At 46.8% G+C, this 27,983-nt stretch overlaps 2 protein-coding genes across 5 annotated transcripts; one reads left to right on the forward strand and one right to left on the reverse strand.

The window, feature by feature from the left end:
* The first annotated feature begins 238 nt into the window (after positions 1 to 238).
* LOC120455338 (interference hedgehog) lies at positions 239 to 27,980 on the forward strand. 4 transcript variants are annotated; one of them, XM_039641418.2, is made up of 10 exons: positions 239 to 473; positions 899 to 992; positions 14,998 to 15,094; positions 19,671 to 20,912; positions 20,985 to 21,156; positions 24,262 to 24,966; positions 25,028 to 25,210; positions 25,289 to 25,455; positions 25,723 to 26,049; positions 26,329 to 27,980. In XM_039641418.2, the coding sequence occupies exons 4-10, from the start codon at positions 19,689 to 19,691 to the stop codon at positions 26,863 to 26,865; spliced, it is 3,315 nt and encodes a 1,104-aa protein (XP_039497352.1). In that variant the 5' UTR covers positions 239 to 473; positions 899 to 992; positions 14,998 to 15,094; positions 19,671 to 19,688; the 3' UTR covers positions 26,866 to 27,980. The 4 variants fall into 4 exon arrangements, with proteins under 4 accessions (XP_039497352.1, XP_039497351.1, XP_039497354.1 ...); XM_039641417.2 differs by having other exon boundaries at positions 239 to 380; XM_039641420.2 differs by lacking the exon at positions 25,723 to 26,049 and having other exon boundaries at positions 239 to 380.
* On the reverse strand, positions 21,269 to 23,863 carry LOC120455339 (regulatory protein zeste). The gene is made up of 3 exons (XM_039641421.2): positions 23,154 to 23,863; positions 22,501 to 23,060; positions 21,269 to 22,430 (listed from the first exon to the last, which is right to left on the reverse strand). Exons 1-3 carry the CDS (start codon positions 23,519 to 23,521, stop codon positions 21,616 to 21,618), a joined length of 1,743 nt encoding a protein of 580 aa, XP_039497355.1. The 5' UTR covers positions 23,522 to 23,863; the 3' UTR covers positions 21,269 to 21,615.
* Positions 27,981 to 27,983: the final 3 nt, after the last annotated feature.

Consider the following 27,983-nt stretch of genomic DNA (forward strand, 5'->3'; position numbering starts at 1 on the left):
TAAAACACCCATTAGTTCTGACTTTAGTTAATGTTCTTGCAATAATTAATTTGTTATATCAAACTAACTGTTGCAACTATTTGGCACCTGATTTCGCTTTAAAGAGTGTCCCTCTTCCGCTCTCCGCTCTCCCGCTCTCACGCTCTCCGACTCTCGCTCTCTCTGCATCCGCAGTCGGCTTTCTCGCCGTTGCCTTCGCCTTCGCCACGGCAGTTCAGCTCACTTCGCTTCGCGCCGCCGAGCAAGCAAGACGTGTGTGCGGAGAAAGAGTGCTGTGGCTGCGAGAAAATATAACGGAGATATATTTTGAGCTCCCGGCGCCCGCGTCGTGCTAATAACCGTTATTTGTTTACCTTTTTTTTTGGTTGTTTTAAATCCCTGTGAGTGCCGTTTGGCTGCCCTTCCAAGTGCATTCAAAAATTAGGAAGTGCAAAGAATGAGTGAGAGCGAGAGAAAGAGCAAGAGCAAGAAAAGTGCGTGTGCCAAGTTTGTTTTTATTTTTATAACGGCAACCGGCTAAAAAGGCAGCGGCGTCGCGTAGGAAACACCTAATAACTGTAAATTATGCCCTGGCGCAGCATCAACACTTGCCGAATGTCCGTCGAGAAGTGATCTCCATATCCCCTTCCCCTCTAGATATCGAGTGTCCTACATAAGAGCCACGGAATTCAATTCACTTTAAGCCGATGCCAATCGCCGTATTCCCGAGTGTGTGTGTGTGCGTTCGAAAGGCTTTGAAAATGCCATAACATTTTAATGGGTTTTCTGTTATTTGGACTGCCTTTCCTCTCGGCTCTTATTGTTCTTTTACTGCTTGCTTCTTGTGTGATGGGAAAATCGCAAGAATGCCTCGCGTCCAGTGATCAAAATCTAATCAAAATATTTACCGTTCGTTTAGCGTGCGACAAGTGGCGGAGTTTTGCGTTTGTGGATTTGGATAGAGGATTTAGCTTTAGCTTTAGCTGCCCTTTGAGGTTCACCAGCCAACACAGGTGAGTTTTTCAACGGTAAATGGGCAATGGCCAATGGCCAATGGCTCGAAAGTAGTTCATCTGGTCAGTGCAGTTCGTAAATGTCGGTAAATCAGAGAAACCCCCCACCCCGGAATTACCACTGCCATATCGATCGATTCCAGTTGACAAGTTTTTCGCGATGGCCATGCGGCCATGTCCTTTTTTGGCCAACAGGCGATGGCCAATGGCCAATTGCCGTTACTCTTATGTGTCAGCGGGCCCCCCCAACAAAGTAAGAAAATAACAAAATCACAAAATAACAACAAGTGTTGCACATCAAATCAAGCGCGCGTACATAAACCAGAAAAGTGCATAACCAAACCTGTCATCTGAGGTGGCAGGGGTCCCAAGACCATCCTTCATTCATTCCCCTTTTTGCTCACTGATAACATTAATGAACTGTCTATGTGCCGTGCACCAGAATAGAATCCCAAGTTAGGTGGGTCGGGGGAGGGGAGAGGTTGCACAACTACAGTGGGCTCTCTGTAACATTGCAATCCTTATGCCGAACTATTCTTACTATCCATCTATCCATGGTCTATTGTCCTCTTAACTGCTCTGAATTATAAGAAGTCTTTTGGTTGCATGAACACCACGTAACCACCAGTTGCTGTTTAGAGTTACGTTTTGCTAAGAAGTGCGTCTTAGCCAAGTCCACCTGTAGCTTGAGCACGCACATTTCGGTTGCCATTGGCAAGAGGCGAGCGAGCGGAATGCAACAGGCAGCTGGTCGCAGAACAAGATCATCTGGGAGAAGAGAGATACTCGTACATAGATGCATTCAGGGAACCGGACACTTGGCCAAAACCAATACCAAAACCAAACCAAAAGCAAAGCCAATACCAATGCCAAAACCTGAAACTGCAGAGCATTCCCATTCCCGTTCCCATTTTCCTGCCCGTCCGTTCCCGCTAACAATAAATCAAAGGGCCGGGGGAAAAGCCCAACAATAAAAATCAAGCCAAGTGTCGTCGTCTCATTCTGCAGGCCAAAAAAGGGATGTTAAGGCCAAAGAAGGCAAGGGAAGGGAAGGGAAGGCCACAGAGAATGGGAATGGTCAGAGAGCCTTTGTCTCGTTGTTGATGGGATTTCATTATTACTTTCGATTGTGGCCCATTGAGACACAGTTCCTTTGCTCCGTCTTGTTCATCGTCGAAAATGCAGACAAACAAAAAGGTCTCTCGGTCCAAACAAAAATAAACACGCCGTGCAGCATCATCACCATCATCGCCGTCATCGTTCCCATTCCCAGTTCCAGTCCCAATCTTATACCATCCACGTCGTCATCTTCCTGGGCTCCTTGGCTGCTGCAACTCTAATCGCATAACCAGATAGACCCGGCAAAGCGACAGGGCCACACTGAAAGAAGGTAGAAAATAAATAAAGCGATAAATGGAAAATAAATTTCAAAAAATTGATTTTCAAGTGGCTCAGCAAACGAAACCCCCGCCTCTCAAATAAAAAAAAAGCAGGCATCTATCTATTCGATGTGGGGTCCAGTCCAACAGACGAGTCTGGCGAGCTACCGATCCGACACCTGGCCAAGTCTAGTCAGATCTAGCCAGGTCCTTTTCACGGGGGAATCGGGCTGTAATGAATCAATGGAAAATGGCTTAGCATAAAACGGTATAATTGGATTGGGCAGTAAAAAATCTTGATCTTGCAATCATCCAAATCCCATCGAACAGCCCACCAACAGGCAAGCGACTCAGCGGCAGAGGATTGGATTATTTCTATTCCGCAAATGAAGAGTTTTACTAATTACTCATCACTTATTACTCATACGCATAGTTGCAATGATCTCAGGCCCAATTTCGCATTCTCTGCGCTCGAATTTCATGGCCAAAACGATCGCGATCGATTCTCACACCCCATTAGTGCTGATCCACTGATCCAGTTTCCATCCACACATCCATCCCACATTCAACATTCAGCATTCAACATGGAACATGCAACCAACCTCACAGCATCTCTCACATAATGAGGAGAACAGAATGCTCCCAGTGCATTCGCCACAAAATTAGACATTGACACCTTTTCCCCTTTGGGATTCCGATTTCGTTTTCGATTGGGATTGGGATGCCGAAACGGATTTGGTGGGTTTGGGTTTGGGTTCCGTAAAAACGGCGCATAAAAATTATTTCACGCCACACCGAAAATGGGCCCCCAAGAAATTATGATTAATGCTGAAAACATAAATTGGATTTGATTTCTGTTTGTTTGCCGCTTTCTTGCAGCTTTGTCTCACTTTTTCTCGCTCTTTTTTCGGTGTTTTGTTGTGTTTTTGTGTCTTTGGGATTTTTTATTCGTTGGTGTTGGATGCGGTGTTCATGGATACTTTTGCCCCACCACCCCCCTCTTTTTTTTTTTTTGCTAGGTAGCCGCCGCCTGTTCATTAGCACAGACTAATCATTGGAGCACAAGAGGCTGCCGTGGGGCAGGAGGCAAAAAAAGATCGAGAAAGGTGGCAATCAACGTGAATGAATGAATGAATGGCTGAACACTCGTCTCGACTTTGAATCTTGTGAATGAGCCTGAGACGAGGAGACGGCAACGGCATGAATGGGAGGTTTTTTCGGTCTTTAGTCTTCGGTTTTCGTTCGGGCTAAAAGGGGCTATGGCTATGGCTATGGCTATGGTTTCTCTCTGCCTCTTTTTTTGTGATCTTCGCTCTCCCCCAGCGGAAGTGTAATTGCAGGCTGATTTGGCCCGGGATTCCGATTCGGATTGGGATTGGGAGTCATCTTAGCCCCTCTTCATCTTGGCTCTTTTTATGCGGCGCCTTTGCATCACTGGGTAAATTAGCCCCGAAGAAGACAAATGAGGGCAATGAAGAGTACCAGTACCAGTACCAGAAGCTCCACCTAAACAGGCAGCAGCGGGGAAGGAAGGGGGTAGCTCAAAACGGAAGCGCATTACAAGCCGCCAACGTAATGTGATCACATATGTATGTTCTTGTGAATGATGCCACTCCCACAGATCACCGATCACAGATCACAGATCCCGGATCCCGAACTGCTGTCTTCAATGCAGTGAGGTGCAGTCAGTGAGTGCCAGGCACGTAGATCTTCTGCTTATCGCACTAAATACATCTGGCTGGGATTTTGACCACATCAATTGCTCTGCTTATGCGTTTTGATAGGAATGTGTGCGCTACCTGGTCTGCTTTGGTAGCATAAATGTTTGTGTGAAAGATCCTACCAAATACAAGTTACAACGGCGACATGAAAGTTGGCTAGAAAAGTTATGGACGATATGGACTGTGGACTGCATCCAATGAGCTAGTGGCGGCGAACAGTATCACCAGCAATCCAGAACCAACCGCCGTACTTTGAACAGCGACAAAGACGGTAGTGCATAAACAAATGTTTCCCCCGCCCCGCCCCCTCAAGCGGAGCACTTCTTATCAGCGGTGACATCGGCGTTCCGTGACAATGAGAACGGCAACAACGTTGGAGGTGATGGTCTGGGAAGAAAGACTGAGACAGAGACAGACAGAGACAGACTGAGATGAACTGAGACAGACAGGAAGTGGGCTATTTGCACTCCAATCCCAAAACAAGTCATAATTTTCGACAATGGGCCGCAGACGACACTACGGTTACGTGGAATTCGGCTACCACCGCCATTTCCTCCTTTATCTCATGTATCTCCGCCCTCAGGAGTTTTGATAAAGTGGCTCGTCGGCGGGACGAGAGACATTTAATAAGCGACAATTTAGCGCTGAAGTCTGTAGTCTGAAGTCTGACGTCTGACATTGACACAGGTAGAGAGAATCGCAGAGTAACAATGCCCAGGTAGGTAGCCACCTCCCCTCATTCTTCGTTCCTTCGTTGTGCCCAGTGATTCAGGAACTCCGGCAAGTGTGCTCCGAGAAAAACCTGCGAGGGATGTGCGGATGTTGATATCTTCGCCGGTGATCGGCTGAAATGAGTCGTCGTCATCATCGTCGTCGTTTTCTGGCCTATAAAACCGATTTTAAACGGTTCACTTCAGATCGCCAGGGGACGACTGACAACGAAAATCTAGGAATATCGGATTAGGGAATATGGTGAATAAATTGTGAATGTGCTGAAGAGATGAAAGAATGCTTACGTACAAACAGAGAATTTTCGGTATTTTTGAATTGTAATTGTTACGTTTCAAGTCTGCTCCATAGACATTATATATATATTACAAAACCTTGCGATTGGATCGCTATCATGGAACGCTTTCGGTTGATCAATGAACCTGTATGACTCCATGAAGCCAAAACTGTTTGATGGATTAGAGCAACGCTTTCCCCTTTTTTCCTGCGCACACCTGCTTCAAGCAGTTTTTAATTAGAGCCCTCTTCAGCGAAAGGGGGAAGGGGTAGGGTTTGGAGTCTTTGGATGGGATAGGCTTGGGGCCACAATGATGTATTCATTTCCCACCAGCCAACAACTAACAGCGCCGTGAAAATATTGAGTAATCGAACTGCTTCGATTTCCGACTAACTAGCCATTAAAGCATCTAAGCACTTTATTCTCAGGGTCAGGAGCCGCCCAAGGAGGGAGGGGTGTTAGTGGGGCCATGGCTCAGCATGTAGTTGTCGGCATTAGGTGGGGAATAAAAGGGGTCGATCGCCAGCTGTGAATGGGGTTCAGATCAGAGCATTTGTGAACTCAATTAAAATAGCAGACGATCGGTATTTCAACTGCTACCCCCTGATTCTTTTTTTGTTTCTTTTTCGATCTCGATCTCGGGGGATCCATGCAAATGCTGAAAACCGAGATTCCATCGCCGATTCGAACTTTGCACGTCGCGCAGCTCCCTGGCATGTGGTAATTAAACCTGCGTGGAAACAGGAAAACGAAACGAAACGAAATAAACATACCAGAGTGAGCAGTGAACAGTGAGCTGTGAGCTGTGAGCAGTAAGATGAAGAGTATGAGACCGCGAATGAATAGACAGACATTCCTCGGCCACCGTGGGGCAATTAGAAAATGAGTTCGAAGCCAAGTCAGCGAACGCCAGCGTTCCATTCCGAGATCCAAGTTCCAAGATCCAAGATCCGAGTTTTGTGATCCAAGATCGGCGCTCCATTCGCAGGCCAAGCCTCAAGTCATAGATCAGCGTTCATGATAAGCCAGATGTGGAAATAAGTTAAGGCTCTCGAGACACCATATGCGAACTGTGCAAACCATCTGATACCTACGAAGGCAGCTTTCCACCACCTCGGGTGCTTAGAATAATGAGTACTTGGGGATACTTGTTAAATATGTCGATAATGGGTCATCATCATTCATGAAGATCATAGGCGTATTCAAAAGTTTTAGGCAGCGTCATAACCAGGGTCATAACCATTAAAACTATAGGGCTGACCTGACTACCTTGCCCAAAAATAAGTTGATTGAAGTCTCAGCAGAGGCCTTGGGAAAGTCCATTTCTTATAGTGGGTCATATGTTCCTAGGCACTAAAGGGATGTAACTTATGTTAAGCCTTAAGACCTTCGATCAAGTTCGGCTTACCCTTCAGCCTATCAAATGCACAGGGTACTACGTTTGCTGCTGCGTGAGTAGAAAGCAAGCTTTGTGAGGACGGGGGAGAGGGGAGGGAGATTGCTCCAGCCTGGTATTTTCTTGTCTTTCTCTCGGTTTTCTTTTCTTTTCTTTCATTTGATTTGATTTTTTGAAAGTCTTGCACCGGTTTAGAGAAGTGATTAGCAAAAGAGCGAATGTGTTGGCAAAATGTGTAACAGTAACAGTAACTCCGCTAACGATAACGGTACCGATATACACATTTAACCCCCCGAGCTTAACCTTTTGCACCCATTTTGAGAGTAGAAGCTCCAACAACAACACGCTCCAAAGGGGGAGCCTCCGAGCTAATAATGTCGTTCCCCCGAAGTTCATGTCCATTTCTCTGCTCCCCATTTTCCCTAATTGGAGGATCAATTTGCTCACTCAATCGAAACGAAATGGGTGAAGTGGATGTGGATGAAGTGGGTGATGGTGTGGTGGGAAGTGGTGGGGAGTGAGCTAATTTGGCATCTGCAATGTGCATTGAACCGTGAACCCTGAACTACGACGATTCCGGCCAGCTGCTCCATCGGCTTCATCTGCACAAAGCGCAGGGCAACACTAGCACATTCATTCATGGAAATCGGGAAAATGCTAGCAGAGTTTTTGGAAGAGGCTCAAACGGATTTCATTCATAAACAGACGCCGCACAAAGTTTAAAACCCGGCTGAGGGGAATGGGGGGGTTAAAGGGGTCTTGTCGCCCACGTTGGAAAACCTGGAAAAGCAGGGGGAGGGGGGTCATAAACTAGCTACCTGGCAACAAGAGGTAAAAGGAAGAGGCAGAATAGAGGCTGCATTCTTAACTGCTTCATTACAAACAATGTAACACAGTGGGCATTGACTAAGAAACTCTGAATGCGAATGGGAATTATAAAGCAGACACAGCATTCAAATGCCAATCGACTAGAGGTCTTGGCAATGGATTCAGAATCAAGAGTAAGCAACAGTTCACCATAGCGAAGTTCAACCGTGGGCCAGGAGAAGAAAGGTAGGCGTTCAGACAGAGATGCGGGGAGAAGGAGAAAGGGGCTCCAAACAGTGGCTGCTGCATCCGCATTTGCATAAGGGCCAGACAGAGCGAGAGGCACAGAGATACAGATAGAGATAGAGAGACGACCCACGGTCACGTTTGTCATTTTTCCCCCTCTTTCGAGTTTGGTAGTTTGTCCCTGGTCTTTGGTTCACCTTGAAGCGCATACCAACGTTGAAGAAGCCGCAGAAGAGGATGAGGCGGAGAAGAAGGAGGAGGTAGAGAAGGAGGTGCGGGTCCAGACCCAGGGTAACCTTTTCATCGATTGTGTCTCTGTTTGAATCCCCTGCCTCCATCGAGTTCTTTCTTCCCGTCTCGTTTCACTGGAAATCCGAACTGCATTCCAAGGCATCGCTTACCGCGATCATTGGGCATCAGAAGTTGCCAAAGCCCCCACTTCCCCGAACTCCCTTCCCCAGCTAATTGTTTCCGACTTTTGGCCAGGTACCCCACTTCTCCCCACTGCTCCCTCTTCTGCCATTGGCATCACCTCGTTTCATGCAGGGGAAACATTTTGTCCAACGGGTTTGCGAATGGACACTGGAAGGGATTCCTTTTAAGCCACATAAAAACCCATTTCCGGACATCGAACAAGTTCAAGGCGAATTTGACCAATTAATAGAAGTCGCACCACACATACAAAATATTCAAAGAAACATAACTTAACAAAGCACACGCTTATCTGTATCAATATTTAATTGGTGAACAACACAGACGGGAGTTGAAGAGCTCAAAGTCATGTTCCAAGTGCCAGCAATGTTTGGCAGCAATAAATAAAAACACAGTATTGAATAAATGATAAACAAAACTAAAAGGGTAGCAACAACTGAATAACTGAAAGGACAGCATTGTACTATTCCCAAAATGGGCGAATCAAGCTGATGAAAGAAAAAATCCGGAGCATTCAACCCCAAAAAGTGAGAATTTCAGTTTGTACTTTAAAATTATACATACTTCTTTCCGCCGTACGCTTAGTTATTTTTGTTTTGCCTCCTCGTTGTTACGTGATAAAAAGATTGTTGTCCATTGATTCCGGGGCCTGATAAGAAATCCCTTGGACCCCGCGGCTTACTTGGCGGGGGGAGTGGAAGATTGGGGGCCTAAAAACACACACACGTACTTACGTACGTCCGTATGCCTGTCCGTCCGTTTGAGTAAATAGGCGAAACAAATAAAAACGAAAATTAAATTGGGGTTTATTGCATTTCATGTGAAAGGCAAACCAAACAGAAGAAGCTGAAAACTAACCCAAAAACGATCCACGCAGTGCAGTACAGTAAAGTACAGAGTACAGTACACACAGTACAGTAGAGTACGGCCCGTCCCCGAACTTGTGCGTCAAATCAAAAGCGCCCAACAATGTTCCAACAACAATCATTTAATCATTCCATCATTCAATCAAGCAGTTGGGCCACAAAAGTGGACCACTCCAGGCCGCCGATTAATCGCCGAAAACCCCTTCTTCTAGCACTCGTACCCCTTTAACGCACCGCTAAGCTGCGTTTGCTTCAATTAAATGCCAAAATGCCAATTAATTAAAAGCCCATAACGGTAGGCAGACCGCCAGAGCGACAGTCCCCACTCGAGCGACGCCACTGCCACTGCCGGTTGATCTAAATTACAAATTTGTCGTACCCGAAAATAGATAATATGATCTAATAAAACTGAAAGAGCGGTCGCACAACAATAAAAAAGAGCGATACAAAGGCGGAGCCGCCTCAGGTGGGCGGGGGGTGGGGGGTGTTGCTGGGGCTGGGTGGGCGGAGTCCATAGATGGGCGGTCTCCAATGTATCACATGTGATGCGATTGTGAAGTGATGTAGATTCAACATTGTAGAATCCGAATCTATTTGCTTGCTCCCCATTCCCTTCCACCGATTTCGTAACCCTGCTCTTCTTCCGTTCCGCTTTGTTCACCTCGTCCTCCTTCGTCTTTCTCTTTCCCACTTTCTGCGTGTGTTATTTCTGTCTGCCACGCCCCATTGCGCCTACGTGCCTGAATTTCTGCATCAATTGCATTTTTCATGGGAAACCAACTCGAGACAGAAAGGAAATCTTCACTTCTTATTGCCATTGCAACTCGCGCACCACGTTGATATACTATACCATACCATCTTGAAGGCGGAAACATCGCAACATTCTGATCATATTGGCATTTTCCATCTATTATTAAGTGGGGTTTTATTATTCGTAAAATATCACCACTTTGCCAACTTTGTTGCCTCCCAAAATACCACTGAGCCATTTACCCCCACCCCCCGGTAATTTAATGTAAGACTTTTTGGAAGTGATCATTAATGCGACAAAAAGCAGCTAAGCAAAAGCAGCAAAGCAAGAGTGGCAAAGCAAAAGCACAAGCAATAATGACGCGTGCTTAATTGCATAATTAATTTGCATCTCTTTTTTCGTTGATTGCACGTTTTGTTTATTTTTTGGCCAGACCAATTGAGTTGTTGTGATCTCCAAGCTTATTTTGCCAGCATAAATTTTCGACTGGCCATCGATGACGAAATCGCCGCCCGAGAAGCTTGGAGTTCAGATTTCAGTTTTCAGATTTCAGTCGCCAATATATTTTGCGACGTCTGCCCAAAGGGAAAAGTGCGCAAAAACTGAAGCCTCGCGCATATCCCCGCATATTTGTATGCACGGAATGGAATTGTAAGCCGACACCGATGCACGTTCCTTCCTTTTTTCCAAGTGAGTGAGTGGGCAGATTCAGACTTCAGTTGCAGTTTTAGTTTCAGTTTCAGTTTTAAGGGGTATGATTCGGGTAATTGGGTTGCAGGCACGCCATGCCGGATTTCCCATATGTGCCTTTTCTCCACAATTCATTCAATAGAGAATAGCGAGTAGAGGGTATCTGCTAGTCGCCGAGTTTGACACTTGACACTTGGTCGGCTTCTTTCCCCGCCCCTTTTGCGCCTCTTGCCGAATCGCGTGCCTTACAGCGAATCCCAAACCCGCCACTCCCAATATATTTCAATATTGCTTGTATCAAGTTTTATGCGCCATGCTTTATTTTCAACATTTATTTTTTTTTTTTTGGTAATTTTATTCTCGATTTTCATTGTTGTTTCCTTGTTCTTTTTGACACCGACTATTTATGCATAATTAAAATTAATCAACGTATTAAGGGAGCTTTGGGCGAGGTGAGGGGTCAAGAGCACGAGGGGAAGACCAACGGACCAACAATGGGAAGTGGTGACCATTGTCTAACCCGCAGGTAATCGAAGAACTTGGCGCGCGTTTTGAATTACCCCGAACAAAAAAAAAGGAGGAACAGGCCAACTAAAAAGTGAGTCGAAAATTGTGACGCAAATTAAGGCGTCCCCAACTGACGAGAGGAGTTGAGTTGGCCCAACCCAGCTTATAAATTATGTGTTTTTAGTTCCTATTCTTATTTACGATAGATAATAGTTTTATGCAACTGATGCGAGCTTACTAAATATTACTATTTTCGCACTCCAAGAGCCAAAATCCTTTTAGCTGGCGATCACTGTGCCCGGGAAAGCGAGGAGCAGGCGACAGAAAAAACCCCACAGCCAAGAGGCAGCCAAAAAAAAAAAGTGGGGCAGCCAAAGTTTGGATGCCACCCGGCTAGTGGCAAAATGAAAATGAGAAGTGAAGTGAAATTACCATGAGTTACGAGGGAGGGGAAGCTCTACTATATAGGTGTGCTGCTGTGCTTTTGCCTTATTTTCTTCAATTTTCATTTTTCTCATATTTTTTCATTTTTTTCGTGCGCCGTTTGGGCGTTTTTGTCGTGCGAAAAAATAGATAATTTTTCATTCGTCTGCCCCACATACGAGAGACTTGCATTTCCTGTTTGCTGCCAAATTAGTTGATATTTTGCCGTTGATGAATTTCATATTAATTTGCGCCATTTGCCAGCGTTGTTTTCTTCTGTGTGGGCAGAGAGGCCTAAGTGACTTGAGAAGAGACCCATTAGTCGATTGGGTGGAAGGGGGTGAGCAGGCTGGGAATGCGGTGGAAAAGCGGGGAAATCTAATCGTTGACCATTAGGGCGCCCACATGTACGCTCAACTGCGATGAAAAGCGCTTGGAAAGCGGTCGCAGAAGCTTGAAATATTAAACTGACTGCGATGCACTGACCAAAAATGCCACCTTATATGCAAGCTACTTAGTATTTAATAAATATAATACATAACATATGAGGTTGACATGCTTTTGGTTGAATTTTTCTCACTCTGTACGTGTAAAGGGGAATACTATAGGAGATCGTTTGGTTTGGTAACCTCAGAGGCCGGCATTTTGGACTGGCTGCAGGGCGACATGAAAATAGAGATGGAAAAGCCCAAAAACAAAAATATCTTAATGACGGGGCAGGAATTTCCCCAAGGGGCGTGGGACAGCTGACGAATGTTTATGATAAATGGCTCGACAGGCTTGTTAGGTGAAAAACCAGAAGACCAGAAAACCAGAAGACCAAAAGACCAGAATGCAGACAGCGGACAGCGGACAGAATTGCGCAAAAGCCAAGAAACGAAACGCAAATTGAAATTCCAAGATCAGAATCGAGGCAAAGCTAAAAAAAGAGGCAACAAATTATGGCAACGCACCGCCAGGAAACAAAAGCAAAGAGTGAGACGGCGCAAAATTTAATGCAATGAAAATCAAATAAATTGCAGCGAAAAGCCGGGCCCCACCAGCAAAAGCAACAATGACAAAGATAGCAATCACTGAACATGGTGGGCCATAAGAACAAAAAACAACGAGGGCAGCCCAAGACAAGTATTTGAAAAATTTATAATAGGCATGCAAATGAGGGACACCGCGGGACTTTGGGGGCAATCGAAAATGGATAAGACTTGCCATGAGCCAGAAAGCAGGAATGGAAAACCAGGAATTCGTCCGCACAGAGCAGGACGGAGAGAGCGAGAGAGAGAAAGAGAGAGAGAGAGAGCGAGAGGGAGGGATCGCAAATTGAACGATATTCAAAACTGGACTCGAGCCACCCATTGGAGCCATCTGAAGCCCCAGTTCCCCAGCCCAGATTCCAATCGCTATTTCTGCCCCTCGGACGTACCCCTCAAATCAGGCAACGCATAAATTTTGAAGCATGCTTTGTAAGCCCGCTCGCCAGACTAGTACCCTGTTTGAGAATATCCAATTCAAAGTTAAAGTTTCAAACCTAGAAAAAGGCATGGGAATTACTGTTTCTGACCCACTTTTAGTGTGCCAAGGGGCGAGAAAACAAAATATAATGCAAATAATGGTATGTCTTGGTATTTAATAATGCTCGCAGTAGAGAAGGGTATTCGTATTCGCCTCTTTGCCACCCAAACGTAGCCCTCTTCCTTGCAGACTGTCGTTTCTTATTTTTATATGAGTCTCTTTTTCTGCATTTTGCATTTTGCATTTGGCAGAATGGCGCGTGAAATGTGAGTGTGCATGTGGACGTAAATTTAAATGGGAATGTGGATGTCGATGTCGGTGGCGATGGCGATGGCGAGGCTTTCACCCGCGGAATGCGAGCAGCGGGAAAATTGGCTCAAATGTCGTTCGCTGCAGGGCGGCTAATCGTGGCCAATAATAATAACAAGAGCTGTTGTTGTTGTTGATGGAAAAGGGAGAGAGGGACAAGATACAAGGCAGCCCGGGAAACTGCACAATAATTATGGCAGAAGTAAGAGGCACTGCGGCAGCAGTGGCACATCTGCGAGATACTCGAAACGCCAGTGTCAAGTAAAAAAGCTTTGCTGTCACTTACATTCGCTAGCAGTTGCAACGATTTCTAATTCGCTGACCGACAAAAAGCCGAAAGTGAGTCATCAGCTGCAGCGACATAGGCGACATAAGCGACATTAGCGACATCAGCAACAGCAGCGACATCAGCAACATCAGCAACATGCGACAGCCCCACAACAACATGTTGCTGTCTGGCCTCTGCGAAACATGATATTTGCGTCTGTACATCGAGAGTATGAAAACACAGTGAATACCCAGTGAAAAGTGCCAGTTTATTATGGCCATTAATGAAATGGCACGGATTCTATTGTTTCGGCGTCGAAATTTGATTTGAATATTCAAATTGACTGGCCTTTATTAAGTTCTCATTTTTAATATTGAGCGATAAAGTTATTAATTTAATAGCAGCTCATAGCATTTCATGAAATTCACTTTAGTCGGCACGGCACACATAAAATGCCAAATTTATTTATCACGACTCAAACTTGATTCTATTTGCTGCCATTATCGCCTCATGATGACTGACAAGCGCCATAAAAGTTATGAAATTATTTATGAAGCAATCCGGAGATCAATCTGGAGATCACCACCTGAAGAAGACCTGCCGTACTATTTCTTCAATTCTACGGATCTGCAAATGGCATTCCATGTTTATTTCTCTATTTTGTGTCTGTTTTCGTCGTTAATTTCTCACTTGGCTTTTGGGAAAATTGGAAAATATTTATGAAAAATGACAACTGTCACACACCAATACACCAAACACACCACACACACACCAAATACACCAATACAAATGCAACAGACGCTTTTGGGGTGGCGCTCGTTTTATTTTTATTGTTCTCTTTCACGTTTTTTTTTTGTTTTTACGTTGTTAACTTTTTAGTTTTTTGTCTTTCGTTTTTTTTTTTTGATTTTGGGGCCCTGTTCGACTTGGCGACTTTTCAAAAATTCTAGAAAAATTATGGCCCAACAACTGTGTGTGTAATGTGTGGGTGGGTGGGCGAAGTTCCAGAGAAAAGTGAGAGAATCGCATAAATTTATTAAGAGTATTGGATGGAAATCGAAAGACTTCACCAACACCTCCCCATGCGCCCCTTCCGTTATTATTTATGTGCTTTTTGGCATAATTTTTAGCCACTCGCTTGGAAATTTGTATTGCCGGGATATTTATGACATCTGCTCGTTTGGGAATTTTCGTTTCTCAGTCGGTAGTCTTAGTTTTATGTCTTTTTAAATGGACAGGCAAACACCAAAGGGGAGTTTTCCTCTTAGCCCCAGGTACGATGGGTATTCAGCGGCGGGAATTAATCTAATCGTTCGGGCCATTTTCGTATCCTAGGATCTATATAATAATGATGTGCTAGTTTTACATATTGGTATCACCAAGTGTAAGTGAGTCAACTAACTTTAGTTCACTTGCATTTTTGAGTTCATGTGATTTCTTTTAAAACAATATGTGTTCCAAAGTTGCTGAGTAACCCCAACATCTTCTAGTGTTCTTCACGCGCACGTGTCAGCTCTTTTTGTACCCATTCACTCTCCCAGTTTTGTGGTTATTTATAGGCTTCGCATTTATTTGCCTGTCGCCAAGCATTTTTGTGCCACTTTAGGCCTCAATTATTTTGAAATTCATTAAAAGTGTCGTCTATTTTCAATATTTATGTGTGTTTTGATTCTACTTGTACCCTCTTATTTGCAGTATGCAGCTCTAAAGCAGCAAAGAGACGCCTGGAAAGAGACAGCTAGAAAGCGAGAAAAGAGACGAAGGCATAAGCTAGTGACAAAGGGTACAAAAGGTAACTTACTGCTAATCTTAATCCTGACCGCGGCGCCCACGCAATTAGAGAGAAGAATACAAAATATAATCGCATCCCCATTTTGCCCCGGTCCTCGAAACTTTAGTTAGTGGGCGTGCAGCTTCGATTCCGCACCCATATAGCCAAAGCCATAACCCCCACTCCAGAACTGAACTTCACTGACTTTCGGTTCTGGCTCATAGCCCATACAATTCGTTTTGGGAGCCCACGCACCTTCTGAAAAATATATATGGTACCCATCGGATGAAAAGGGGTTGTGGGGTTGTCCCCCATCCTATTCCGTCTATACCGTCCTATACCATCTCAACTCAACTGAACTCATCCCATTCCATTCCATCCCAACTCATTCCATTCTATACCACACCATTCCTTTGCATTGCAAGCCAGAATTGCAAGAGCAACAGGTGGGGCAAGCCTTCATGGGGATCATAATGACCTCGAAGACCATCATGATGCTGATCATGGTGATCATCCTCGATTTAGCCGCAGTAGAAAATCCTGTTGGCTGTCGGTGGAATGCAGATTTCGAACTCGTTTACATGCGAGTTTCTTCACCTTCTACGCCACCGCCCTGGCGCTTACCGTGCCCTGAAAAAAGGCTATGCACTGAGAGAAAATTTACTTACTAAACAATACAATCATTCCTGGTAATATAGTCGCCTGTAATGTGCACAAAAATGCATTTATCGCACTCGAACTCATTCTCCTTAGGTGCCCTTTCTTTAAGGCCCCCCTTTGGGCGCCGCAGCGCTCCTGTTGTCTCTCTCTTTTCGGGTGCGTGTGTACTGGTCTGGATGGATACTGGTGTGTGTGTGAGTGTGTGTGTGGCTCGGCATCTTGTTTTTGGGCTCCGGTTCCGGTCGCGCTTAAAAAAAAAGATTTCAGCTGCTGCTTCTTCTCCGGCTGGCAAAACAGGTTCCATTGCTAAAGAATTTTCGCCGATATCTTCCGCCTGTGTGTGTGTGAGCGTACAGTGGAGACTGTGCACAGTGAACAGTGGAGTTCTGGAGAAAATTTCCGTCACATAATGGCCAGGCTTCAAATTGAATTAATATCATGACATGTGATTTTAATAAGCCTTAATTATAATATGATCGGCTTTTCGACAGCAAAGTGGAGTTTAAAATTCACCCAAGATAATACAACGTTAATTATTTATTAAGCTCAGCAACGTGAAGATGACTTTAAAGGGTGACACTGCGAAAACTACTGTTCCAATAAGTAGACCATAATTTTCTCTTGCGGAATTTAATAACCCGTGATGGGTTTGCCTTAATCATCTGCCACTGTGATTGGGGGTTTTGTAGTTCGTGATTTTTCTATTGCTCCTTTTCTGCCAGCAACTGTTTCTGATGATCGCAATGATGATGATGAACTGGCTCTCAGGTTTTATTGAACCCGGTCCGGTGTAGCAGTAACCAACCACAAAACAACGACAACTTGTAGCAGGTGTTAGTGTTTTACAAGCTGTTAACTGCCGCGGCTAATGGCCAAGTGCAGCAGGGGATCAGCAGGGGGGGAATGGGAAGAGGGAAAGGGGTATTTCTTATGACAACAGCACTCATATGGATATGGATAAATTAAACCACCATCGTGGATGTTCCTTCGTTACGCCTCGCACTTATTTAATGAACTTAAACACGGTCTTAGGCCTGAGATCCGAGCTCTGAGAACCGAGACCTGGAGACTTGGAACTTGGGACCCACCCCAGATGTGAAGACCCTCCACTCTTCCGCCACTCAATTCAATTGTCTCAAACCCCGGGCGCCACGCCCAGGCCATCGCTGAATGGGTTTTCTAACAGTTTTATGCTAATTTCTGGCAGGTAAACAAACAGACAGACAGTCACTAAGATAGTACACATTGAGAAATCCAATGGAATTCATAATCATAATCTTCCCATATTACAAAACTAGGCAGACAGGCGAACGACTTAATCAGCATTGCTGATTCAGAAGAGATCAGCTTTAGATTAAGACGAGTATGAATATACAAGCATATAAACACTGGCACTGTCTCCAAAGTGCTTGTCATTTCATTTAAGTATAGCAAAATGCTTTTTGGCCATTAGTGAAGGGGAAGAACTTGGCCTTTTTGGGGAGTGATAGCCATAAATCATATTGGCAAGGGAGCACATAGTGCTCGTTTTGCGCAGTGTATCGCTGGTGGTCGCTCTTTTGATGAAGACGACGTCGATCAACATATGTATTTATTTGCCATTAATTAATGCCTTTTAATTTGGCATCCCGCTTTGATTTATAACCCTTCTTAGTCGCGCCTTATGATGTCCGTGAATAGAATGCGTCGAGTGAGTCAACAAAAGGAGGCTGTCGTTGTCCGCGTCTAATCAAATTAACTTCTGGCCCGAAAACAAACAACCAATTAATTGTGCTGCCAACAGCTGCAACAACAACAGCAACCCCATCAACAGCAGCAACAACCATAAACAGCGATCCAAGATCATTGGCCATATTTGGTCGGATGGTGAATAATGCACGGCAGCAACATCTGCTTGCGGCAACTAGCAACTAGCAACTCGCAACTAGCGTCTAGCAACAGTTGCCCCCGTTGCAAGTAGCGGCCAGCAGCATGTTGCTGCCGTTTCATAATCCCACTCACTACTATGGCACCATGTCAGTTGGAAGTTCGAACACAGTGTTTTTTGTGACCACAAAACAATCGCTTAATTGTTAGCCACATGTGATTTGACTTGCAATTTTCACAGCAGCAACATGTTGCCCATTAAGAGCCAACTAATAGGTGTTTATTGCTACTTGCAGCTAGTTGCAGCTCTGTGGCTGGTGGCCAACACAAATTGCATGTTGTCAATGGAGGCAATCAATGTTTGATTGCAGTGGGTAATAGTTGTAATGGTAACACACAGCAGCGGCATGTTGCCAGCCAAACAACAATGGAAACAACATGTTACGAACTGGCAACATAAGTAAAATGCCTGATTTAAGTCACAATAGTTGACAGTTAACAGTTAACAGTGGCTGCTATTATACTCGTACAGATATACAGATACGCTGGCTGGGTAAACACCTAGTAGTTGAATGCATTTAGCATTACTCAAATAATCTATTCTTTCACTTTCCTTATGACGAATGAAAGCCATTCGAATTGCATCTTTTCTTTCTGTGTGGCCCAATGCAGCGCATCTGTCTCAGACTTTTGCGTTCTTCGTCGTGCTGGTTTGTTGACTCTTTCCACTTTTGTATGGATTCTTGCAGCGCTCCCCATTCATTTCCTTTGCTTCAGTTTACAGTCATTGTGGGGGTTTTTTTTTTTCGTTTGTAGCTTGTGTTGCTCTTGGGCCAGGAATGCGCATTAATTTCCAACACACGCAACCAGCAAGCAGCAACAGCAACAAGTGGATGCGGATTGCTGAAGGGGCAGACACAGAAACCTGCGTCAATTTCGCGCTTTACTTTTGTTGTCAGATGTTTTAAATCAGCGGCGAGCTGGTTTGCGACTCCGTGTTTTGCTGTTGGATTGCTCGTGTGTAGGCAGTCCGGTTTGCTCCTTCGGTTAACAAGTGGCCACCACCAGCAGCAGCAGCAGCATCTGCAACAGCAACAGCCGCAGCAACAGCAACATCAGGAGCACAAGAGCAACATCGGCAGCTGCACGCGCCTTCGGACCAATAATGACTATCAAATGGGAGCCGCTTCGCGATTTATGTGCATCAGGAGTTTCCCTGCAGGGACTGCTACACAGGGAACAAATTCCATGTGGTGTGGTGACCAATTTAATGCATTTATGGCCCTCTTAGAATATTCCCCAAATCAAACTAAATAGTTCAAAAACTATCTCGTGCTCTCTAGGCCTTAAATCACTGCCTGTAAAACGATGATTCAAGTAATGTAGTCAATGTTAATGCTGCATTAAAATTGCACTTTTTTTTTAACCTGTACAGGATCGCGGGTGCAGGGGGCAGCTGGGGGGAGTAACCAGGGGCAGGACCGAGGTGGATGCCTAACGACAGGGCGGCCGTTTTCCTGGAATTCCGCGCGCGCTTTTGTGTTGTGGCATCGTTTAAATTTCAAATCGAGGGCCCCCAAACTGTCGCAGGCCAGACGCTCGACCAACCCGTTCTGGATCCCCATCCGTCCTCCTCCTTTCCGTTCCCGTTCCTCATTTTCCTCCCGTTCAGAGAAACAGGGCAGAGCAGGGCAGTGCAGCTCATAATAATGACACGCCATTAACAATCTGGGTCCGGGACGACGAGTCCTTGGGTGCGCGGAGCTGGAGCTCCAGTTTAAATGGCACATTGCCTGGCCCGACTGCTTCCGTTGCCACGCCCCCTTTTGTGGCAGTTGGGGCAGTACCTGAAGCAGTAGCAGCCGCAGCAGAGAAAGGAGCAGGTTGAATGGTACAGTAGGGTCCAAGACTCCGAGACTCTCCGTCGCATTCCTCGCCTGTCACATGGTCAGCGATCTCTCAAGATTTTATATGGGAATGGGTATATGATGGGGAACGGGGTGATAGAGTTATAATACTGAGTTAAGTACAATCTTTCTAACCCTACGAAACTCTTGTCTGTCTATTCCAGAGTGGCATCCGCTTTGCGATGGCTGAATTCAGGCTAGTTTTGGTTATCCTACTGATGACCACTAGCATCTGCACACTTCAAGCCAGCGACAGTAATTCCTCCGTGGCAACCACCTTGGGCGTTCTGTTTGAGAGGGCTCCCGAATCGGCGGTGGCCCCCAAAGGAGATGAGGTGGTCTTCGAGTGCGAGCTGAATCTCAAACCAGATCGCCTGGAGTGGCGATTCAGACGCAGTGATTCCGCGGAACCCTATCGATACCTGAGACCCGCGGCTGGCTACAACGTGACCAGCGGCAGCGATGGTCTTGCCTGGCGACTGCGCATCTATGTGAGTGCCCAAACGGCAGGAGACTACCAGTGTGTGGCTTGGTATGGCCCAGGAGCACTGGCTTCCACGCCAGCCCGCTTGGCCTTGGTCTCGATTGCATTGGACGGAGGCCAGGGATCCATGGCAGCTAGAAGTTCCATACGCTGGAGTGTGGCGCCCAAGAACTGCCTCCTCATACGTTGCGGCAGCGTAGTATCCAATCCGCCGGCTATTTGGAGCTTCTACAGGAACGGAAAGAAGCTACCACAATCGGAACTGCTTGCTGGTGCTGCGGGGGCCTTGGTTTTGGATACGGTCACCGCCAAGGATGCGGGTAACTACTCGTGCGTGGCCACGAACTCCATAACAGGCGATGAACTTAGGCTCCCCCAAACTATCGAATTAAGAGTGGACTACACCGACAGGACGCCGCCGTACTTTTTGCAACGTCCACCCACCGAGTACTCAGCTCGTCCGGGAGAAACGGTGGTGCTCGAGTGTCCTGGCGTGGGATCCCCGCGACCCAGAGTCATTTGGAGTAGTCCCAACGTGGTTGGAATCTACAACAACAGAAGCAACATCTTGCCATACGGCTTGCAAATCACCGATGTGAGGCCCGAGGATCAGGGTTCCTACATCTGCATGCTGGACAATGGCATTGCACCACCCATCGATCACACCATCAAGTTGAGTGTTCTGCAGCGCCCCACAATCCTCAGAGGACCTGCCGCCACTCTGACGAACGAGAGCAACCCTTTGCTACTGGATTGCTCCGCCTCGGGGAATCCCCAACCCGATATCTACTGGCTCATAAACGGGGAGGATGCCACCAAAGATCCGGAGGCCGTGGTGGATAACCGGAGTCTGCAGCTGAAGCGAGTTCAAAAGCGCCACGCTGGCGTGGTTCAGTGCTTCGCCAAGAACATCTTGGGAGAGGTAAGCTTGGAGTGGTGCTAGTGGAGTAGCAGATAGGCAGTTCTAATCAACTTTTTTCATAACCCGCTGCAGACAAGCGAGGGAAACATTCTGCGTGTGAATCCCCTGGAAATCACTGGCGAGGATGAGGAACCACTCGGAGGAGTTCCCGTGTGGCCAGTCCATGAATCGAACATTGGAATGGGGTCTTCGTCAACTCCAGCTGGTGGCTCCAAGAACAAGAGTGGCAGGCGAAAGTTTAAAGGTGAGTGCACATCTGAAATATTCAATATTCTCATATATTCGTAAATCCGTGCTCGATTCGATTCGGTTTTCATAAGAAAAAGGTCACAGGTTTTAGTAACATTAGACTTGCCTAAGTTTACATCGTGGATTAGCTGGCCACGCCCACTGTATTTTGCGTGTCTGTATAATTGATTGATTGCGATTTACAATTAGTGATGGCTTAGTCGGTAATCCTGGCCAGCGATGGACTAAAGTCGCACCGTTGTCCCCCGCCCCGCGACAACTAGAAAAAAAACCTTAACAAAAAAATGTATGTGGAAAGGGGAATTGGGGGGGATTCGGGTTAGGAGTAGATGCTAGTTGTAGACCTAAGACTAAAGAACTAAAAGCCCCCAGGGTTGAAGCGATCCAAGTAGGTATCCGCGTCCTCCTCATCGTCGTCACCGTCACCGTCGGCGTCGCTAATGTCCTCCAGACCTCATGAATTGGAGCACTTCCGCAGCTGTTCCTCCTCTTTCTGCAGGATGCGTATCTTCATCTTGAGCTCCTCGACTCGAAGTCGATGCACCTCCCTCATGTACTTGAGTTCATCCTGCGCCTTGTTAAGCTCTATGCGCTTGGCCTCCGTGGACAGCTGCTGCTCTTTGCAGCGCAGTTCGGCCTCGCGGATCTTGAAGTAGTTCATACGCTCTTCGAAGCTGTCCGCAGCGACAGTAGATGAATTGGCGGCTCCGTTTCCGCCCCCTCCGCCAAGGCTGGTATTGTTGATACTCACGGAGGAGGCCGTTGATGTGTTGACCGCCCCTGAGTTCCCAGATGTCGATGATGCAGTGGCTACGGGCACTGGAACCGCCGTGGGCACCGTCGTGGCAGCCGTAACTGTGGGCAGGGCGCTGAAGGTGAACGTGGGCGTGGCGGCTGTTAGTTGCATCTTAACCGCTGCCGCCGCTGCTGCCTGTTGTTGCTGTTGGACGGCAACGGCCGCCTGTTGTTGCTGCTGCTGCTGGTGATGCACTTGGACGGCGGCGGCCAGTTGCTGATGTTGAGCCAGTTGCTGCTGGGCAAGCTGTTGGGCCTGTGCCTGAGCCTGGGCCTGTGCCTGAGCTTGCGCCTGAGCCTGCGCTTGAGCCTGAGCCTGCGCTTGGGCCTGCTGCTGCTGCTGAGCCTGGTATTGGGCCAGAGTGATCTGCTGCGGCTTGATTTCGCTAATGATCTGCTGATTGTATCCGCCGGCGGTGATCGTGGCCATTGGATGCTGTTGCGCCTGGGTGGGTATTGTATGGATCTGGGTGGCTAAACGAACGGAAAGGAACAATTTAGCTTATAAAGAAGGGGATCTTAAAACAAAGGTTTACAATCTCACCGGTAGCTTCTGATGGGTGCTTAATCTGCAATATAATCTCCTCGCGCGGGCGAGCGGTCTTAAAGTGCAGTAGATCATTCAGAGTCAGTTTCTCAGCACTGATCTGGTCCACGTTTATCTGGTGGGTGTTGATCATGGTGGCATTGGCCGCCGCCGCCGCAGCCACTGCCACCGCGTTCACCTGTTGCATCTTCTGCATTTCGGCGGCGGCGGATTGCACTTGAGCCTGAGCCTGGGCCTGGGCCTGGGCTTGAGCTTGAGCTTGAGCCTCCTGCTGCTGCTGCTGCTGCTGCTCCATCGGGTCCTCGTCGATCTCGCTCACATCGTTAGCATCCATCTCGATCTCGTCGAATGTGTCCGCCTGGGGATTGTGCTCGGAGGCATCGGGACTAATCTGGTACTCGGGTTCCACCTTGACGCTGTCGTGCTGCTGGTGATGCTGTTGCTGCTGCTGTTGGGGCACCGCCGATGCGACGGACACGGATACCGAGCTGATCTTGGCGCTACCAGAGCTGAGATTTGAGGAGCTGCCATCCCTGTACGGATACTGTTTGCGGAGTCTAAAAACAAACAAAAATACGAAATAGGTGTGTTGCTAGAGCTTGGAGCGGTGGCATTTGTGTGAGCTAAGTGTCAACCACTGTGTTCCGCACCTAGAGTTGAGCCAAAATTTTTGGATCTGCTTGATGTTTCGCATGGCGCTCACATGCGGGTGCGAGTTGAAGTCCTTGACGATCTTATCCCATGTTTCGCGGACGGAGTACTTGTTGCGCTGCTTCTTGCGATGCTTGATGTCGATGACCTCCTCGTGTAGATGGAACAGGGAGTACAGGACCTCCTTTTCCTCGGCGGTGAAGCGCGGGGTGAGAGGCAGCTGGTTTTTGGCGGACGAGTTGCCACCGTTGGTCACCACCACTGTGCCACTCCCAGTGGAACTTTGCCCAGCATTGCCGCCGCCATCTGAACCAGCGCCACCGCCACCGCTTCCGCCAGCACCGCCCCCTTCACCCTGCGCCGACATTTGAGTTTGTTTTGAGTTTTTCACTTGAGTATGAGTTCTTGCTTCTTCTTAGCTGTATACACTTATACACACACAGTAGTGGCAGGCACACACACACACAGACGCAGCAGCGCGCGCGCCCGTGTGTGCGTCAGTGTGAGTCTTTTTGGTCGCCGTCTTCGTATTCCTTGCACTTGACATATAGCCGCTAATTCTATATTGCACTTAATTCGGCTCGCGTTTGCTTACATAAATAAATAAAATAGTTAGTCCGATTAACGGGACGCCCGAAAGTCGCCGCTCAATAAATAAATCTCTTACACGCACACATTTTCACTCGAATGTTAGAGCTGGGATGAGCACTCACGATGATATCGATTTTAGAGAGTTGCCATCGATGCCTTGGTTTCGATACTAATCGATAGCATGTTTACTGAAAGTAGTGCTCCGTATATCTATTATCGATTATTTTTGTCTACCCATCTTTCAATTTAGGAAGTAAACTTCTGTGTTACTTTTTTTTTTTTACAATTTACATTGATTGAACAATAAAAAATGTATTGTTGCATCAATATTTTTGTTTTCATGAGTGTTCTGAAATGAAGTGATCAAATTTTACTCCTTACCATCGATTTCGTATTTAAATGTACATCGACCATCGTTGATCTGGCAACGCCAGAGATTCAAATGCTAAGAATTACAAATAGAAACATGAGCAACGTAATTAAGTGAAATAAACGTAACTAAAATGCTTGTTACAGCGAGCATGGTGCCGCCATCGCGACCCAATGTCACCAGGCTGTCGGACGAGTCTGTAATGCTGCGCTGGAGTGTGCCACAAAACTCTGGACTCCAGATCACCTTCTTTAAGGTGCAGTATCGCAAATTGGGCGACGGGAAAAATCGGCGAGAAAACTGGCAGACGACCAGCGACAATATTCCGTACGGAAACGCCCACTCCCACGGATCCGGGCCTGGACTGGGAAACGGTCACTGGCGGGCACGGAACCGGGACAGGGAGTATGAGATGGGCAATCCGCCCAAGAACTTCACCTCCTCCGTTACGGGACTGACCGCCGGCAAGTACTACCGCTTCCGGATCGTGGCGGTGTACTCCAACAACGACAACAAGGAGGGCAACACCTCGCTCAAGTTCTTCCTGCAGAATGGAACCGCCCAGTCGAATCTGCCAGTGCCAGAACTGCGCGTGGTGGAGACCCTCTCCGAGTCGGCCTTGGTGCTCCATTGGTCATCGCCAGATAACGAGGATATAGACGGGTATTATGTCTACTATAGGCCAGCGGACTCAGCAGCGGAATATTTGAAGGCCACGGTGGATGGCGCAAGGAGCAGGAGCTTCAAAATGGACCTTCTTCGTCCAGGAACCGCCTATGAGTTCAAATTGCAATCGTTTAACTCTGACGCAGCCTCTGAATTCAGTGCTATTCGGCAAGCCAGGACCAGAAGTGAGTTCATCCCAGGAATTGTCTATCATAGAAATATGTTGTAACTGTTGTGCCTTTTCAGAAGCCCATGAGCAGCCTGCTTCATCTTCGTCGACGCCAGTGCCAGCCAACAAGACAGTGGACCAGCATCAGAACTCCGTGTATCCAGTGATCGCAGGAGCCGCCGGCGGAGGCATTCTACTGCTCATTGCCTCGTTGGTGGTCTGTCTATGCCTAAGGAGGCGGGAAAACGCACAACCGGAGGGTAAGTGCAGCTTAAAGGAGCGGGATCAGCATCTTATGATATCCACGTACTAATATAACTAAATCTCTACATCCATAGATGAGAACAAACCGCAATTGGAGCACATCCAAGCGGACTTTGTTACCTCCGCCGTTCTGGGAGCTGGTGGTCACCACAAGAGTGGCGATGTGAGGCGCCTCAACGGAGTGATTCCGAGGATGAACATCACGCCCAATCCGCTGGCCCAGGAAACGGCATCCGATAAGGTAAACTACGTACTTCCGGGTCTAAACTCGAGCCCAATTTTCACACAGCTTCATCCAAAACTTTTCGCTGGTTGGTTGGTCAAAATTCAAATTTAAATTCAAATTCAACCTGAAATTCTGAATTTCAAATTCAAATTGTAAACACCCCTTCGAACGTGGTATCTCTGTCTCGCTTGCCCTCTCTCTCGCTGTCTCTGTCTCTTTCGCTTGGTTACTCTGCCAAATCTCGTCGAGATTCGCCCGCCAATTGAGCGTCCAATGTTCCAGAACCGCAACGTGATGGAGCTGCGTTTCCTGCCGCCGCTGGCGAACGGAAATGGAAATGGCAATGGCAACTGCATTGCCAGGGATCTAGCCCTGGAGCGGCCGAATGCGGAAGAGCAGCAGGATGAGGACGGAAACGAAGACGATAGGGGGCTTCCGGCGGTTGCCTCGTCCTCGTGCGAAACTTTGGAGGCCTGCGACGCTACCATTAAACTGAATCTCCACCAGAAACCAGGCCAGGAGCAGCTGGATGCTCAGAATGCGGTGCTGGAGGCGCCCAGCAAGCCGCTACCTCCGCTGCCAAAAAAACCAGCCAACGGCGCTGGCCAAGTAAGCCTGCAATTGAGATAAAAAACAATAGCACACGGGTTATAAAAATACCAATACCAGAACCAATACTGTATACCAGTTTAGGTCATTACCTTTCTGTTAGTTTGTGCATATACCTCCCATGTGCTATTGCTTTTCCTCCTCCGCAACCAGGAGAAGCCAACCCCCAAGCGATATTGTTTTGTCAACATTGTCATTCATTCTCACTCATGAAGAAACGATTCCCCCAGTTTCCATGCTAATTGTCGTTGCTAATTGTTGTTCCATAATGCTCCACAGAACAACTCGGGCCTGCACCAGAATGGCATGCACCACGCACAGCCGTACCATCCGCCTGGCACGCCCACCTTAATGCACAAGCGACTGGACTACCACCAGCAGCCGCCGCCGGTGCCTCCACACTCGGCCTACTACCAGCAGGCACCCACGCACCAACCCTCGTCGATGATGGAGCGCAGTGTCAGGGGTCACCAGCCAGGTGGCTACTATTTGGAGGAGGGCACACCCACGCCAACCAGGATCCCATCTCTGCGGCGACAGCGCCGCACCTCGGGCAACCAGCAGGTGCACAATAGCCACAGCAATCTCAATATTAGCCTGAGTCATCACAACAACAACAACAACCTGCCGCCGCACCACCAGCATCTGCACCACCATCCCGGCCATCCGGGTGGCCTGGTGGGCATACCCATCGTGCCAGGGAGTCCCAGAGTCCAGAGATCGCCAATGCCGAGCAGGGCGATGATCAAGAGGACGCGACTGGGCAGCCACACGGACAACATCTCGTCGGGCAGTCTGAACAGTATTGAGGTGTGATGGCTCGCCAAAGAGGAGCAGCAGAAGGAGGAGAAATATACCTAAGCCGCAAGCGAAAGTACACTGGTAGGCACAATTATTTTGACAAAATGTTCTTTCGTTTTCCTCAGTTCTCTTTGATCAGCTTGAACTAAAATTCTTCCTGCTTTTTTTTATATGCTATTATTAATATGCTATTTATGAACTTTTGCGCACTCTTTGAACGCTGCTGATAAAAGAGTTCTGAGGAACACGAAAGAACATTTTGTCAAAATAATTGTGCCTACCAGTGTAGTTCCCCAAACGACAGACAGTTTCAAGTAGACTTACGGACCCGCAACTAGATGTGTATTATTGAGGTAATCGTAGAACAGGCCGGCAGAGCAGCTTGATACCCTCGAATATTAGCTTTAAGGCACCAACCAGGCACCCGGTACTGTTTAGTTTTCCAAATACCAATCAATTTGGCCAATCATTAAGCTTAAAACTAGGAAATTTGCCATCTAAAGAAGTTTCTACAGTTCAATATACTCAAATAAGTTTGCGCTAGAACGCGAACGAGAAAAGATCTAGTGAAGTAAGTGTATTTTGTTTAGGAAGAACGTTTAATTTGGTCTAAACATTCACACATAATTATTGCAAAAAAAAAAACAGCTAAGCAGCTCAGTCGTTAAACGCTAATGCTGCTTGGCTTTGTTTTAGGTAAAGATTGATTAAAAATATTACAAATATACAAACTTTAGTATAAGTAATTGGTAATGTAACACTTTTCTCGTTGCTGCCGGCCAGATAGTCAGTAGAATTACTAATGTTAAGTTTTTTTTTTACCATTCATTTAACTATTTCGGTTTGCGCATCCCTCGGGGGCCGAAATTCATCTCGACTAAGCCCTGTAGCATAGCGTTATTTATTTATTGCCGTGTAGGCGTCAACAACTCGAATTGATTAGTTCAATTAGGAACTAATTTACGTTTAAGTCAAACCAACTATTTAGCATTTTAAGGCACTACCTTTCTAGATGTGACTAATACACAGAACCCAAATGGAAAGCATCCTAAACTATATTTAAGTTCAGAGGCGGCAGTTTTAAACGAATATGCGAGTCTTGAAATTAAAAAGTGAATCTTTAACTTAAACAT

The sequence above is a fragment of the Drosophila santomea genome, chromosome X (assembly GCF_016746245.2).
Source record: "Drosophila santomea strain STO CAGO 1482 chromosome X, Prin_Dsan_1.1, whole genome shotgun sequence".
NCBI classification, from domain to species: Eukaryota; Metazoa; Arthropoda; class Insecta; order Diptera; family Drosophilidae; genus Drosophila; species Drosophila santomea.

Bases quoted from the DNA above. Each gene is read 5' to 3' on its own strand.
- LOC120455338 (XM_039641418.2), top strand. From the start codon at position 19,689: ATGGCTGAATTCAGGCTAGTTTTGGTTATCCTACTGATGACCACTAGC. The intron at 24,967-25,027 runs GTGAGTTCATCC...GTGCCTTTTCAG, and splicing joins TCGGCAAGCCAGGACCAGAA to AAGCCCATGAGCAGCCTGCT. The intron at 25,456-25,722 runs GTAAACTACGTA...CCAATGTTCCAG, and splicing joins AGGAAACGGCATCCGATAAG to AACCGCAACGTGATGGAGCT.
- LOC120455339 (XM_039641421.2), bottom strand. From the start codon at position 23,521: ATGTCGGCGCAGGGTGAAGGGGGCGGTGCTGGCGGAAGCGGTGGCGGT. The intron at 23,061-23,153 runs GTGCGGAACACA...GTTTGTTTTTAG, and splicing joins AAATTTTGGCTCAACTCTAG to ACTCCGCAAACAGTATCCGT. The intron at 22,431-22,500 runs GTGAGATTGTAA...CCGTTCGTTTAG, and splicing joins GCACCCATCAGAAGCTACCG to CCACCCAGATCCATACAATA.